This window comes from Bos taurus, chromosome 19 (assembly GCF_002263795.3).
Source record: "Bos taurus isolate L1 Dominette 01449 registration number 42190680 breed Hereford chromosome 19, ARS-UCD2.0, whole genome shotgun sequence".
NCBI lineage: Eukaryota > Metazoa > Chordata > Mammalia > Artiodactyla > Bovidae > Bos > Bos taurus.
This window is the reverse complement of record NC_037346.1, coordinates 33087005-33103735: the sequence shown is the minus strand read 5'-3', so window position 1 is coordinate 33103735 and position 16731 is coordinate 33087005. Positions and strand designations below refer to the sequence as shown.

General features: G+C 39.1%; 1 protein-coding gene across 1 annotated transcript; it reads right to left on the bottom strand.

The window, feature by feature from the left end:
• Positions 1 to 2247: 2247 nt before the first annotated feature.
• Positions 2248 to 14543, bottom strand: ZNF624 (zinc finger protein 624). Its single transcript, XM_010816094.4, has 6 exons — positions 14464 to 14543; positions 11262 to 11349; positions 9251 to 9316; positions 7310 to 7436; positions 6502 to 6597; positions 2248 to 4673 (listed from the first exon to the last, which is right to left on the bottom strand). The coding sequence occupies exons 2-6, from the start codon at positions 11292 to 11294 to the stop codon at positions 2449 to 2451; spliced, it is 2547 nt and encodes an 848-aa protein (XP_010814396.3). The 5' UTR covers positions 11295 to 11349; positions 14464 to 14543; the 3' UTR covers positions 2248 to 2448.
• Positions 14544 to 16731: the final 2188 nt, after the last annotated feature.

Here is a 16731-nt window from a genome sequence, read left to right as displayed (position 1 = left end):
GGCAGACAGGGTATAGGTGTGATGAGGGGTTGAAGGCAGAAAGGAACAGCCAACACAGTTTATCAAGTCATGCAGACTGTTTGACAATATAGTTTTTTAAGGGTAGTATTTCAAGGTTAGACCCTCAAAACTTTCCAATCAGGAAGTGGTACGTTTTGTCCAAAGACGACACATCTAGTAATAGTTAATAAATTTCACTATTAAAATTCAATCAAAATAGTCATTTTAACCACAACGTCAAATTCATTTTAGGGAGACAGTTCCCATCACTCACCCGAGATCCCCTTCACAACATTGTGAGAGGGTATCTGACTTTCCTTCAGTCTCCATTAAAAGTGTTGCCCTACATGCCTTGTCCTTTTCAGGGGTCAGGTCCACGGTCTGTTAGGGCCTTCTGGGACCAGGATTACAGCCTCTAGGTTCCCATTTTGACTGCACGACTCTCTTAGTATTTCCAATACTAAGTATTGGAAAGTATTTCTAATACTTTAAAATGGACTTGGGAGTCCTTGGCTGTTTCCCTCTCTATACATCAGTAATGAAATGTTGTGTGGGGCTGTACACAGACCTTTTCACCACTGTGATCTCCTTCAGTGCCATGTTGAAAGTGGAACTTGTCCTGAGGCTTGCAAGCCTTCTGGTCTATAACCTGGACACAAGTTCCAGATATTCTTGGATATATTTTGCATCTACCGGAAATTTCTATTACCTGCTTCAAATGAAACTGAGAGAGTGAAGGGTGGTGGTGAAATGCTGGATAATTTCTTTGGAATCTAGGCAGCATCCAAACCAGTTCCCAAGCTCTTAAGATCCATGATCACTCCTGCCCTGCCAAGGTATACTCAGCATCCAGGGTAATTCCTGGGACATGACAGGTGTCCACAGGGAAAAAAAAATTAGCTTCACAGAAAAATAGGTTTTCATGTTTACATAAATATTACATACTCACTGGAAAGAAAAACTGAAAAATATGGAAAAACAGAGAAAGGTAAAACAAATAAAAAAACACTGGATTCTAAAAAAAATCTGAAATGAATGTCATTAACTTTTTGGAGACCATCCCTTCATTCATGGTTATCAAATGTTTACACATAGTAGTTTTATACCATATACATTGCATTTACATTTTTCTGTTATCCTTGTCTTTCCCAGCACTTATCTTACGCTTCTCCTTCCCTCCCTCCCTTCGAGGTAACCAATATTAACAGCTTGGTGTATATTCTTGCTACCTGTTTCCATGCTCATCTAATCACATGCACACATATACACATAAATGCATGTGATCATTACTTTAACAAAAATGAAATTTTGTACATATACATCTCTGTAATAAAGCACTTACCAAAAAATTGAGGAAACACCTTTTAGTCAACTAGTGTAAATATAACTCATTTAAAAAATTACTCTCATGTTGTTCCATGGTATGGCTATATAACAGTTAATTCACCCATTCCCCAATTAGTTGGCATTCACTTTGTCTCCAGCTGGGTTTCATCTCTGTCTCTATAAATAATACTTTAACAAACATCCTTACTAATGCATATACTTTTGCACTGATGCTACTATTTCTGTGCAGCAAATTCTCAAAGTGAGACTGCTGGGTCAAAATGCCTTTAAACATTTTAAAAATCTAAAAAATATATAGCTGGATTGCAAGTGGAAATATAAGTTGATATAACCGTTTTGTAAGAGCACATGGTTTACCAAACTCCACTAGCAAAATATCTCTTAATTTCTGCCAACTCCATGAAGTGGAAGTAACATCTCATGGGTTGTTTTAACATGTACTTCCCTGAGTACTATTTATTTAGGTTCATAACATTGTTATAGGTTAATGCACTTGGAGTTGTTTTTCTATGAACAGCCATCTAGTCCAGATGGATTAAGACCTCAAGGTAAAAAATAAAATTATAAAAATCTCAGAAACAAATCTAAGAGATTATATATAACCTGGGGATTACATGGGTCCTTTTAACTAAGTAAATTAGGAATATAAAAAGGAAAAGATGTTTTACTATAAAGAATTAAAGACTTACAATCTTTTACTATATAAAAAATACAAAGGCAAATACTAGGTTAAGAAAAACATTTGGAACACACATGAGAAAGGATTAATAACTCAAATACATTAAGAGCACCTCCAGATTCATAAGAAATATAGACAGGCCAATAGGAATATATATATAAATATATATATAAGCAATCATTGAAGACAACTTGTTAAATGAATAAAATATGAAATTTGGATGAAGGTTTTCACATGCCCTTTTTATTATGAATTTTCTTATAATTTCTAAGATTTAAGATGACCAACTACTTTTCTACATTCTTATAAAGCGTCTCTTCAGTGTGTATTTTCTGGTGATTGCTCCTGGATGTTTTCCCACATTCATAAAATATACAGTTTATAAGATTCTTGTTACTGTCTGAACAATGATTTGCTGTTCTCTATATTAACTGAATTTCTCTCTGATGTGTTCTTTGATGTACAGTAAGGCTGGAGCTACTCCTAAAGGCTTTTCCACATTCACTACATTTATAGGGTTTTTCTCCAGTGTGCATCCTCAGATGCACAATGAAGTCTGAGTTAGTTCTGAAGGCTTTTCCACATTCTTCACATCTATAGGGCCTCTCCCCGGTATGAATTCTCTGGTGCAGAGTTAGCTGTGATAGAGTAATACAACCTTTCCCACATTCCTTACACGTGTAAGGTTTTTCTCCAGTATGTGTCCTCCAATGAACTGTAAGGTATGAACCTCTCCTGAAGGCTTTTCCACAGACATCACATTTATAGGGTTTCTCTCCACTATGGATTTTCTGATGTTCTGTAACGTGTACCATCTGGCTAAATGCTTTGCCACAGTCATTACATTTAAATGGCTTCTCCCCGGTATGTGTCCTTTGATGGGTATTAAAGCCTGAGTTACTTGTGAAAACCTTCCCACATTCATTACATTTATAGGGTTTCTCTCCAGTATGCCTTCTCTGATGCACAGTAAGCTGTGATGTATTAGTGAAAGCTTTCTCACATTCATTACATTTATATGGTTTTTCTCCAGTGTGGGTCCTCTGATGTACAATAAGGTATGACTTAGTTCTGAAGGATTTTCCACAGTTGTAGCATGTGTAGGGTTTCACACCAGTGTGAATTTTCTGGTGTTCCTTAAGATTTACCATTTTGGTAAATGCCCTCTCACAGTCAGTACATTTATATGGTTTCTCTCCAGTATGAATCCTCTGATGTACAGTTAAGTGTGATTTTATTCTGAAAGATTCCCCACATTCATTACAGAGATAAGGTTTCTCCTCAGTATGAATTCGCTGATGTATAATTAGAGATGAAGAACGCATGAAGGCCTTTCCACATTCATTACATTTATAAGGTTTCTCTCCTGTATGCATTCTGTGGTGTACACTAAGGCATGAATAATTAATAAATGCTTTCCCGCATTCATTACATTTATAGGGTTTTTCTCCAGTATGAATCCTCTGATGTTCTGTGAAATTTGCTATACGATTGAATGCCTTCCCACATTCACTACATTCATAGGGTTTTTCCCCAGTGTGAGTTCTGATATGCACAATAAGACTGGAATTACTTCTGTAGGCTTTGCCACATTCATTACACCTAAAGGGCTTCTCTCCAGTATGAATTCTCTGATGAACATTAAAGATTGTGGTATTCTTGAAAGATTTTCCACACTCATTGCATTTATATGGTTTCTCTTCAGTATGGGTCTTCTGATGTACACTAAGATATGACTTATTCCTAAAGGCTTTCCCACAATCATTACATTTGTAGGGTTTGTCTCCATTGTGAGTTTCCTGATGTCTTGCAAGTTTTGATTTATCACTAAAAGCTTTCCCGCATTCACTACATTTATAGGGCTTCTCTCCAGTTTGAATTCTCTGGTGCTGATTAAGGCGCGCACACTGGCTAAAAGATTTTCCACAGACATTGCATTGATAAGGTTTCTCCTTAGTATGAATTCTCTGATGCACCATAAGTGATGAAGAAGCAATGAAAGCCTTTCCACATTCACTACATTTATAGGGTTTTTCTCCAGTGTGAATTTTTTTATGTTGACTAAGATAAGAAGGCTGGCTGAACATTTTCCCACATTCATTACATTCATAAGGTTTTTCTTTAGTGTGAGTTCTCTGATGTTGATTGAGTAATGACCTGTAACGGAAGGCCTTTTCACATGTACTACATTTATAGGGTTTTTCTTTCTTATTGGGTTTTTTCTCTAAAGTGAGTTCTGAGGCAGGGCTTGTGACTTTGCTGCCTTCTGTATCCTTGCAAATTTCCTTCCTCAGATGGGTATCTGTGATCAAATCTAAACCCTCTGTAAAATTTCCATCATGTGTTTGGTATTTGCCATGGGGCTCTTCTGTGATAACTTCTGGTTCTGGAAGAAGAACAGTTCCAAACTCAAAGCCTTTCTGAATAGTGGGGATTTTCTTGGGTTTAACTGTTTTTTGGCCTACAGGACTCTGCTGACTATACTGCAGTCTCAGTATCCTGTCGCCCCATTTCCATAATCCTCCCATTATGGGGTCCCATAGACCATTCTCTGTGAGTTTCTCTACAATGGCATCCTGTGATAAATGTTTTTTAGAAAAATCCTCTGTTGGTATCGTATTCTTGGTTGTAGGTTTGGTCTCCAACTCTGGGAGGAAAAAAAGAAAACTCAAATGACTCCTATTTCCTAGGTTGAGGAGATTGTACTAACAGGATAACAAAAGGGAAGCTTGAATTGATAATGAACATATGTTTTTAACTGCTTGCAGATTGGCCTTATTTTCTAGGAAGAAGGGGGTAGGGTTAAGGGTGGCTGATTGAGCAAAGAACCATAGCAGTAATTCAAGGAGTTTTCTTCCTATTAAAAAAAATTTATTCCCAGTAACCCTTCTACAATCCAAGTTTCTCAAATATTTCTTCCTTTTCCCATTCCTTTTAGAGTCAAATTCTTTAGAGAGGTTCTTCAAAAGCTGTAACTACTTCCTTGATTCCCATTTACTCCACAAACCAGACATTCACCCCCAACAACACTTCCCACTTGTTCTCATTATTTGTTCACTAGCTTTTCTGAGAGGGCTTTCTCTGACATTTCCTTGTCAGAATAGCTTCAAGTCTTCATATGTATCTTTTTTTTTTTTTTTTTTTGCTCTCAATTTAGATTTTAAAAATTGTATTTAACTATTTAAGTACAGTTTATTTATTATACAATGTTGTATTAATTACTGTTGTGCAGCAAAGTGATTCAGTTATACATTAATATGTTATTTTTTAAAAAATATTCTTTTCTGTATCTTTTTACAGAACATTTATGGAAGACACTGATTTTTCAGAAAGTAGGCTGAACTAGTCAAAATTAATATAGTTGTGAATATTACAAATAACGACAATTACTTTTATCAAGAGTAGTTCTGCAACCTTTTTATGGGTCTTAAGAAAATTTCTGACAGTTTCAAAATTTTCTTAAACAATTATACTGGGTGGTTGTGGTCTTATAATTTATTTGTATAAGCAAACTTAATATTTTACTTTTTAAAACACTTTCAAACTTCTTGAAAATTTTTATTTCCAAGTAATCACATCTAAATTTAAAAAAAATGGAATCAAAATCTGTGGTTAGTAAAATGGTTTTATGAAAAAAGAAATGGTTTGAGGATTTTAAAACTCAAGTAGAAGTTTCAATGAATTCACAGGATGAGACACAGGTCTGAACTCAGGGTCACCAAAAAAGACCACTCTAGAACCCAAGGACTAAAACCTAGATGATTTAAATATCTAAATGAATTAAGGTGACAGGATTTTTTTTAGGGAAAAAGAAAAATGGAGAGAATATGACACCAGCATATCTGAATAAAAGAGAGTATTGAACAGTGTTCTTTAAGTAGAAGAAAAATAATCTTAGTTAAAAAGGTAAATATTGGTTAAATAGATAAATACTGTATTTTGATTCTCAAATGATTTATTCATATTCTCAATAAGTTAAGATCTTGGAAGAGTGGAGGGGGGTTCAGCAGGCTTGTAAGTGAACAAAGTTAAATAATCAGTCAACAGGTTTAGCTTAAAAGAAATCAGTGATGATCCTTAAGAAAGCACTTTCAGGAAAATGAAAGAAGAGATATCAGATACACAGCAGTTAAACAAATGAGAAAAATATAAAGTTAACTGGAGAGGAGAGAATTGAAAGAATGAAGAAGAAATGAAAGAACAATTATGAAAATCATGCTCCCAAGAAAATAAAATAGGATGGGATGGGGACTACAAGTACAGGGCAGAGATGAGGGAGAAGGAAAAGGAGAGAAAAAGGGAGAGAGGAAGAAAAGGCAGGAGGGAGGCGTAAGGAGAGAGGATGAGATGGGGAGAATATTTTCCTCTGAGACAGCTTTGAACAAAGATACCCCCCAGATATTTCAAATATTCTGCTCCATCCAAGATCTACTGACTTTAAATAAATCTCATCCTCCAGTTTCTTATTAACTCACCCGAAAAGGGGGTTCTTGAAATTTCTCTCACTACCACCCATGGTCCTTTTCCATTCTCCAAATGAGATATCATGTCTGGTTTGGAAATTGCAAGCCCTGCTCAGAGAAAAATGAATAGGATTTGATTGTGCCTATGAGCAAGAACCAGGGTTAACTGCTCTTTATCTCCTGTGTGGAGTTGCTATGAGAAGTTCTAGAGGTGCATTCTCCAAGGCAGCTGCCAAGAGCCACCTATGGCTACTTAACTCTGAATTTAAATTAGTTAAAATTATATATAATTTAAAATTCAGTTTTTCATTTTACTAGCCAGATTTCAAGTTCTCAGTAGCCACAGTGTCTACTGCTTGTCATACTGGACAGCACAGATGCAGCAAATTCCCATCACAGGAGAATATCCTACTGCACAGCAGTGTTGTAGAGAATTACAAAGGTACCTCAAAGAAGCTCTGGACTGTAATCCTAGGTTTGGAAATAATCTGTTTAGAAAGAAAATAAACAGATTTGTTCATTCTTTCTAGAGGCACTGATAACTTTTACTCTTGAAATGACTGGAAAAAACTTTAGTCCTCAATCAGAGGGACTGTCAACACTCTCTAAGATTACAATGAAGTACATATTTCTTACTCTACAATTGGCAGACCATTGAGTTAAGAGCAAGAGACAATATAACTCCTAACAATATGCACCTAAGACTGAGATTTTAATGCTTAAATTCTAACCCAAAATTCAGTTAAGTATTTTAGAGAATCTATTATCTTCAGTAAATCTGGTCCAGTGGCAGGTACATACGCACAGAGCTTATCCTTACCCAAGGAGACAAGATTCCTATAATTCTCTAGCATCACATCCTTATGCAGGTCCCTCTGTGTAGGGTCCATCAACCTCCATTCTTCCAACGTGAAGTCTACAGCCACATCTTTAAATGTCACTGATTCCTGAAATAAATACAGAGATCCCTCAGGGGACTATACAGTTAGACCTATTAGGTAGATTAATACATACAAAACTGGGGAAGAAAACTAGCAGTTTCCACCCAAATATTTCCTTCCTTAAAATTCTGCCTTATGCATATTATCAACTTTTTTCAGTTCTATTCTATAAAATATGGCTTAATAAAATACATAGTTTATCATTCAGATTGTAGTTATAGAATATTATAAGCTGTCTGAGAAAGAAAAATAAGAAATCATGGGAACTTGAGGAGCTTTTTCGGTCAGGTTATAAAATATACATATATGCATCTTGTAAAAAAAAAATCAAAGAACGAGCTATAAAATTGTTTTAATGGTTACCTATTAGAGGGAGGAGGAAATAGAGTGAAGAGAACTGGAACAGAAGCTAGATTTCCTTGAATAGTTCCTGCCTTGTAGATTTGACTTTTGATCCATACAAATACTTTATATTATTATAAAAGAAAAGCTAAATTTAAAAAAGCAATTCCTAAAAATTAAAAGTAAGATGAAATCAACTGGTAGCATACACATTCATCAGAGAGGAACTATTTTGAGCATCTTTAAAAGACAGTAATTTTTCTGTATATCTCTTGAGAGATATATTCTGAGGAGAAAAAGAATTGTAAAAAACAGCACATTTTCAGCAAATAATCCTATTGCTGGTGGCAGTGATGGAAATGCTAAGCTATTTTGTAACTGTGTGTGTGTGTTAGTTGCTCAGTCATGTCTGATTCTTTTGCCACCCCATGGACTGTAGCCCGCCAGGCTCCTCTGTCCATGGAATTCCCCAGCAAGAATACTGGTCCAGGGCTGCCATTTCCTACTCCAGGGGAATCTTCCCTACCCAGGGATCAAACCAGGTCTTCTGCACTGCAGGCAGATTCTTTACCATCTGAGCCACAGCATTTACCCACATTGTGTGTGCAGTGTTGGATAAAGCAAATTAGAACACTAGTATCATTCAGAGCTAATAAATCTGACGTGGGAGAAAGAACATATAGATTCAATATCAATGAGATTATGTATAAACTCCAGAAATTCAAAACTGAATTGGAAATATTGGTATAAACTCATTAAGTAGTTTAAGGAAAATATCCCATTATACTTCCTAGCTTTGTCCACTGAAAAGGTCTAGAAACGATAACCAAAAAGGTACTTTTATGCAGTTTAGACTGTGACCTCTACAGATTCCACTAAAGGAAACAAGGACCTGGAACTTTCTGTCACAATTAAAAGCGAGGAAACTCTCAAAGACTATCAGGACAATATGTAAGACATTGGAGACAACTTAAAGAGGCTCCCACTAGCCAAACATGGGAAGACTTGAGCATCAATAAGAACAATAACTGTAATGGATTTAAAAAATATCTAATATATTTAAAATTATTATTTCATTAAAAAACTAAAAGGATACTCATTGATCAACTTTGGAGGATTCCTAGAGACTAGTAAATAAAGAGAGTCAACCCTTGCCCTTCTTTTCCTATGCAAACATCCAGTTTGCACAGTAATAAGATGGAATCAGATAATTGAGCCTCTGTAGGCAAGAAGTGAAGTATGTGACACAGGCTACTTTTTCATCAGGAATTATAACAAGACCACCTGTCAAATTAGGGCTGCCACCACTAAGAGAAACAAAATCTGTCAAATTGCTGCTACTAGCCCTGGGGTTACTATACTGGTCAAGCAAGATGGTATGCATGGTGAACCTGCAATGGTATTGGAACATTAAGAATTAGGGCAGTAAAAGAGGAGCTGTCACTTCATTCCCCTTAAGATACAACGCAAAGTATTACCTTTACCAATTCTGGCTCTTCTGCCTGAAGGTGAAGATCTTCCTCTGGCTGGAAAACTTGAGGACTCTGAGGGGACACAGAATAAGATCACTCCATGACTGGCTACCTGTTACAGACAGCACACCTCAACAAGCACCACCAGTCCACCGCAGATGTGGTGTATATACACCTCTTCTACTGTTTTATTTAGGGATGAAATTAAGGTCCATAGCAACATCCAATCATAACTTTCTTCCATTTTGTTTGAGACAATGACACACAGAAGACTGAAAAAGATATAACTGTATAGATTTTAAAGGCTCTAACAAATAATCTATCAAAACAAAAATAAACATATAAGGGGTATTAGATGCCACATAGTTCTTTTTCCTATGAGGATGAAGTCTGTTTCTCAAAAATTATCTATCTTACTCAAGAATAATATTCAAACGCTACTAACACCTGTTTTCTACAGTTGGAAAATCATTACCATGCCTGGGGGTTGGAGGGCATGTCTCCATACTCATTCGGGAAATATTTCAGGGACCTCTCACAACACTGTTTTCTTCCAAACCTTAAGATACTGTATACCTATAAGGACCTGATTTTATAAATTAAATTAAATTTTACTATACCTTCTAGTAGTACTTACTGATTTTGGATCTTGTGCCATTTTAAAAAATTAAGGGTAACAGAACTATTTTTAAATTTCATTGAGAAAAATGTCATCTTAGTTCTTCTAAGTTCTTATGTTAAAAATACAAATATTCAGCTTCTAGAAAATCAATGATGATGTGAGCTCAACTTCTGATAATTAGAGATGGGTTTGATCAGGCCTATACTAGACAAATACTTTAGATCTACTAATAAAGTGAAACACTTTTTCATTTTATCTTTCCAAGGATTTGTCTTAAGGACTATTTACATGTTATATATTTTTGCTATCAAGAATAAAAGATCACCACTACAGGTTATTATGAATCATTACTATAACAAATTATATTGGGACTACTTTTCTTCTGTCTCTCCTATTTAAAAAGTCACTTCTAAAACACGGCTTTAATCACATTACTACCCACCTCAAACACACCCAAACACTCACACATGCATGTATACACTTAAAAGTCTTCAGAGAAACAAGATCTAAGAAACATGGAAATATCTAAATTTCAATCCTATCTTTCTCAAATATCTATCTTGAATCACTAGCTCACTCACTGTTCTCTGCCTCAGAGCCTTGCCTTCTCATCTGAAGTACCCTCACAATTAATTTATGACAATTTAAATCCCACTTGTAATTGGGTCACAGCTTAAATCTAACCATCTTCCTGGGCTTTCCATGACTGATTTAGCCCATACTAATATCCCATTTCTTTTCTTACATATCACTCATCAACTTTATCATACTGGTCAACAACTGTCATTCACCTAAATAAATTATGTAACTGTTTCTTTTGTAAGCCTTACCTCAGTGAGACTGTAAGCTCCCTACAGCCAAGCACTGTGTCTTAAACATCTTCTTTCTCTCCATGTCATCTATTAAGCTTGATCACTTCTTAATGGGTAGAAAAGAGGAGAACACTAAGAGTGGGCACAAGGGGAACAGTCCCTATGAATTAAGGTGTGTGTATGTACGCATATGTGTACATATATTCTTTTTTCAGTTTCCTAAACAAAATTTTCCGATTGGAAAATACTCCATTCTACTATCGGATAAATAACTGAAATTTCCTGGGAACAACACAAAGTTAACATCATAAGTAAATTTCCCAGACTTCCTATCATATCTCAAGATAGTGCATATACTGTTTGCGAGATCTGGTGTCTTGATATTTGTTTCAATATGCATAGTGAATCTCCCTATAGATTACAAGCTTTACTATGATGAACCCAATTTTCATGGATCAAACAATTTGATTCAGTTACCAAAAGGGGTATGGGTGAGGTAGAGAAGTCACACAACTTTGAGAAAAGTAGGCATGCTCTCAAACCAGGACAATAGGTCAGATCAGAGGAGGTTTCCCCAACTTACCAGAGGTCCAACTGAAAAAACTACAGCAGCCATAATCTCTTCCTCTGGGTTCCCCTCTCTGGAAAAAGGGAGTCCTGCAAAGACAAATCTAAGAAAGAGAAATAAGCCATGAAAACCAATCTTGCCTTGGAAATCTCAGATGTACTAAGGGGAAATCTTGACATTACAAGTATGACCTCTCTAAAAATTACAAGTTAATCCCCAAGATCAGTGAGGGAATACTACTCTTACTAGTGTAGCTCCTAATACTACTAAATGCAGTCACTGCTAGCAGATCAAACATGGTACAAGCAGCTTTTAAACTACTTTCTCAATGACCTTCACATCACCCAATGGAAACTACATTCCCATTTCACATATGAGAAAATCGAGGCTTAGAAAAATTAAACCATTTTACACAATGCCATGTAGGATTCCAAATCAATCTACTTATAATGCCCACACTTTTTCCATTACATCAACTTGCTGTGTGTTGTGAAATAAAACAATTCAATCTTTCCTTGCCACAATCACCTCCTTACCTAACAATGAAATAATCTAATAATCTCTTTTTTCCTGTCTTTCCTATGAAGAGTCAATTTGCTAACAGTTTCACAGACCTCAGCTTCATGTAAAAAGAACACCACAACTCCAAAGATATTAGAAACCTTGACATGCTTCTCTCAATCTCCCATTTAAATAGATCTTTTATCTATCCTTTCTATATCAGGCAAAACCAAACAATAAGGAGCAGGATAGTAATAACGATATAAGACAAAGTGGAATCCAGTGCACAAAGCACTGAGCAGTAGTCCTCTTATAGTGAAAATGTTATATGCCTAAAAAAGGCTTTACACTGTGCAGAAGCAAAGTGGCAGAGATCTTGTTCAGATACCCGAGGCACTGATTCTGCTTTTTGTCTTTGGTTAAAGATACGGCCTTGTTGATGTTGAGTTTGGTTTGAAAACAAGAGCTTGAGGTTTGAAAACATTTTCTTAACAAATGCATAGTTGCGGAATGATGCTGCAAGGCATATAAAAGGGCAGGAGCACAGAGAGAATTGAGTTTTCCATACCTTGTGAAATTCTACTTTTGAATAAGAGCTTCCTGGGCAGTTTGACATTCTCACCACTCAGCAGGGCTTTGGAGGCCCAAAGGGATCTATGCTGAATTATGCTGAATATGTCCCTCCTTTACACGTATAATATACTTTCACTAAGAATCCACATCCGAGACTTCCCTGGTGGCTCAGTGGTAAAGAATCCACCTGGCAATGCACGAAACACAGGTTTGATTCCTGATCCAGGAGGATGCCACATATCATGGAGAAACTAAGCCCGTGCACCACAACTACTGAGCCCATGTTCTAGAGCCTGGGAGCCACAACTACTGAAGCCCGAGAGCCCTAGATCCTATGCTCTGCCACGAGAAGCCACCATAATCAGATGCCTGTGCCCCACAACCAGAGAGTAGCCCCTGCTCGCCACACTAGAGAAAAACTTGCACAGCAAGGAAGATCCAGCAGAGCCAAAAATAAATAATAAACTAACTTCGAAAAAAGTGTGTTGTGCGTCTATACACTAATAATGAACTACCACAGAGAAATTTAAGAATCAATCTCATTTACAATTGCCTAAAAAAGAAATACTTAGGAATTTAACCAAGAAAGTGACAGACCTGCATACATTGAAAACTTGAAGACATTAAGTGGAAAGATGTTCCCTGCTCAAAGCCTGGAAGAATTATCGTTGTTAAAAATGTCCATACTACTTAAAGTAATCTATAGATTAGATTCAAAATCCATCAAAATTCCCAAGGCATTTTTCACAGAATTGAGCAAATAATACTAAATTTGTACAGAACCACAAAAGAGCCCAAATTGCCAAAGCAAGTTTGAGAAATAACAAGGCTGGAGGTATCATGCTTCCTGATTTCAAACTATGTCACTAAGCTATAGTAATGAAAACAGTATGATTTTGTGAAAGATGCAGATTAATGGAAAAGATTAGAGTACAGAAATAAACCCACACACAAATGGGCAATTTATAACAAAGGAACCAAGAATATACAACAGGGAAAGAACAGTCTCTTCAAAAAATAGTGTTGGGAAAACTGGACAGTGACCTGCAAAAGCATGAAACTGGACTACTAACTTACCCCACATTAAAAAAGATTAAGTCTAAGTGAATTAGGTACCATAGGATCTCATTTAAATGTGGAATCTAAAAACAAAACAAACACCCTAGACTGCCAGATACAGAGAACAGATTGATGGTTTGGGAGGCGGGGTGGGGGTGGTAGCTGCGAAGTTGGTGAAGGTGGTGAAAAGGTACAAACTTCCAGGTGCAAAATAATTAAGTCCAAGGGACTTCCCTGGCAATCCAGTGATTAAGACACAGCACTTCCACTGCAGGGGTACGGGTTCCAATCCTGGTTGGGGAACTAAGTTCCTACAAGCTGCATGAAACGGCCAAGAAAATTAAATAAATAAAATAAAATAAGCAACCAGGGCTGCAATGCACAGCACCATGACTAGAGTTAATAATACTGCATTCTGGGAATTCCCTGGGATCCAGTGGTTAGAACTCCCGGCTTTCACTGCCTTGGCCCAGGTCAGGCTCTGGTCGGGGAACTAAGGTCTTCCAAGTTTGAGTAAGCTCCGGGAGTTGGTGATGGACAGGGAGGCCTGGCGTGCTGCAGTCCACGGGGTCGCAAAGAGTCGGACACGACTGAGCGACTGAACTGAACTGAAGTTGCCCCAGCAACAAAAACAAACAGACAAAAAAACCTGTGCTGCGTATCTGGAAGTTGCGCCGGCAGGAAAAGCTGCCTCCGCTTCCCAAAGGCAGGAGGGGGACACCTGTCAGGTTCCCGCTATCGAACCCCAGTACTTCCACGCTGCCAAACCCAGGACGGAGAGATTCTCCTTCTTCCAACCCGTCTGCTCCCCTCAAAGCCCTTCTCGGCCCACTCTTCCTCAGTCCAGGCGCAGCCGCGGGAAGAGGGGAGGGTCCAGTCACGCCCCCGCCCAGCCCGGCTCCCTCTCCCAGAGCCTCCAGGTCGCTGACTTCTGAGGTAGCCCGACCCCGGCCGCCTCTGAGGTGGGCGGGTCAGCTCCAGGCCCGAGGCCCCACCGGAAGCGGCCCCGCCCCCGACGCCGCCGGGAGCCGAGCGCCGAGGGAGGGGTGAGGGGGACCCGGCCAGGCGCCAGGGCAACTAATACCTGGCGGCCGCCCGAGGACAAGACGCTCTCAGAGCAGGGCGTGAGCGCTTCCAGCAATGGCGCCGGCGGCGGGAGCGGCCGCGGACGGCAGTGCGCCTGCGCAGCCGGCGGGGACCACGGCGCCCAGAATCCTCCGCGCCGCCGCCCTGCTTTGGCAAGTCCTTTCTGCTTTGGTGTGGGAGTTGGCATCGTAGACTGTTTGTGGACCTAAGAAGTTTGGTCACATTGAGAGATCACGACTGTGTGTCGAGCACTAAAACTAGTGATACAAAGAATGACACAGCCCTTGCCTCTGAGCACTTCCATTTGACTAAAGAAATAAAGCCACTGAGAGAACAGTGTGCGAGTCGCTGTCATGTCAGACTCTTGCGACCCCATGGACTGTAGCCTACTAGGCTCCTTTGTCCATGGGATTCTCTAGGCAAGAATACTGGAGTGGGTTGCCGTGTCCTCCACCAGAGGATCTTCCCAACTCAGGGATGGAACCTAGGTTTCCTCCATGGCAGGCAGACTCTACCATCTGAGCCACAAGGGAATCCTCAAACGTGAACGTGAAGTCGCTCAGTCGTGTCCGACTCTTGGCGACCCCATAGACTGTAGCCTACCAGACTCCTCTGGTCCATGGGATTTTCCAGGCAATAGTACTGGAGTGGGGTGCCATTTCCTTCTCCAAGGGATCTTCCCAACCCAGGGATTGAACCCGGGTCTCCCGCATCATAGACAGACGCTTTACCGTCTGAGCCACCAGGGAAGTCCAAGCGCACACGTGCGCGGGGGTTGGGGGTTAGGGGTGGGGGACTTGGGGATTGCGTGTCCACCTGTATCTGCCTCATTCAGTTTCTTGGCCGAAAAATCATAATGGCTTCATTTTAATTTCTCGATCTTTGAATTTTTCCTTGGCTCATCCTAATAATAAATGTTGATATTGTTAAAGCACGTTTTCTTTCCTTTGCCTCAGTTCCACGGTTTTGATGCCCAAAGGCCATATTTCCACATTGGGTCACACAGAATCCTCAAGGTTTCTAGAGCAGCTTCCCTCAATGATGAGACTGTTAACTCTAATACCACCCCCAGCCCCCCGCCCCTTTTTTCCCCAGCAGTTTCTGGCGTCTTAGCTCCCCGACCAGGGCTTGAACCCTGGGCCCACGGTACTTAATCTTGGAGTCCTCCTGATGACTGTTTTTCATGAAATGGAAGTAAGATTGCAAAGTCTTATTATAATTTGTATTATTTGCCTTAATTACAAAATGTATTCAAGTGCCTTATTTGAAGTATAACATACAGCAAAAAGGACAGAAATCATAACTCTACTGCTTAGTGATTTATTACCAAGTGATGAAATTAAAAGACGCTTACTCCTTGGAAGGAAAGTTATGACCAACCTAGATAGCATATTAAAAAGCAGAGACATTACTTTGTCAACAAAGGTCCGTCTAGTCAAGGTTATGGTTTTTCCAGTGGTCATGTATGGATGTGAGAGTTGGACTGTGAAGAAAGCTGAGCACCGAGAATTGATGCTTTTGAACTGTGGTGTTGGAGAAGACTCTTGAGAGTCCCTTGGACTGCAAGGAGATCCAATCAGTCCACTCTAAAGGAAATCAGTCCTGGGTGTTCTTTGGAAGGAATGATGCTAAAGCTGAAACGCCAGTACTTTGGCCACCTCACGTGAAGATCTGACTCATTGGAAAAGACTCTGATGCTGGGAGGGATTGGGGGCAGGAGAAGGGGACGACAGAGGATGAGATGGCTGGATGGCATCACCGATTCGATGGACGAGTCTGAGTGAACTCTAGGAGTTGGTGATGGACAGGGAGGCCTGGTGTGCTGCAATTCATGGGGTCGCAGAGTCGAACACGACTGAGCAACTGAACACACCTTTGTAACTACAACACAGTGTAAGAAAATAGAATAAAACTAGCAACTCAGAGGCTCCTCTCCTCAACCTCCATAAGCACTACCCATTCTGTCCTGCCAAAGCTAAGGATCATCTACTTTTCAACCCCACAGATTAGTATCCCGTGTGTTATAAACACGTGCATTTAGTATGTATGGATTATTCTGTGTCTGGCCCAACAACATATTTGGCTTAGTTTTAATTGTACTTTTCACATGAAGTCCTTCCCTCCCTGGTCTGCCCATCACTCCGAAGTGAGGGATATACTTGGCCTGAGCACCACTTGGTAGGAATAATCTTCCTCAGCTCTTTCACCTTCTCTAGGATAGAGGTTATTAAGCACAGGTGAACAATTAGAAATGCAATTGGTTTCC

What these genes read in the sequence shown, in the direction of transcription:
- ZNF624 (XM_010816094.4), bottom strand. Translation starts at nt 11,294, where the DNA reads ATGGCTGCTGTAGTTTTTTCAGTTGGACCTCTG. An exon ending in AAGAGCCAGAATTGGTAAAG is followed by an intron (nt 7,437 to 9,250) that starts GTAATACTTTGC and finishes TATTTATTTCAG; the next exon opens with GAATCAGTGACATTTAAAGA. An exon ending in TAGGAATCTTGTCTCCTTGG is followed by an intron (nt 6,598 to 7,309) that starts GTAAGGATAAGC and finishes TTCTCTGAGCAG; the next exon opens with GGCTTGCAATTTCCAAACCA.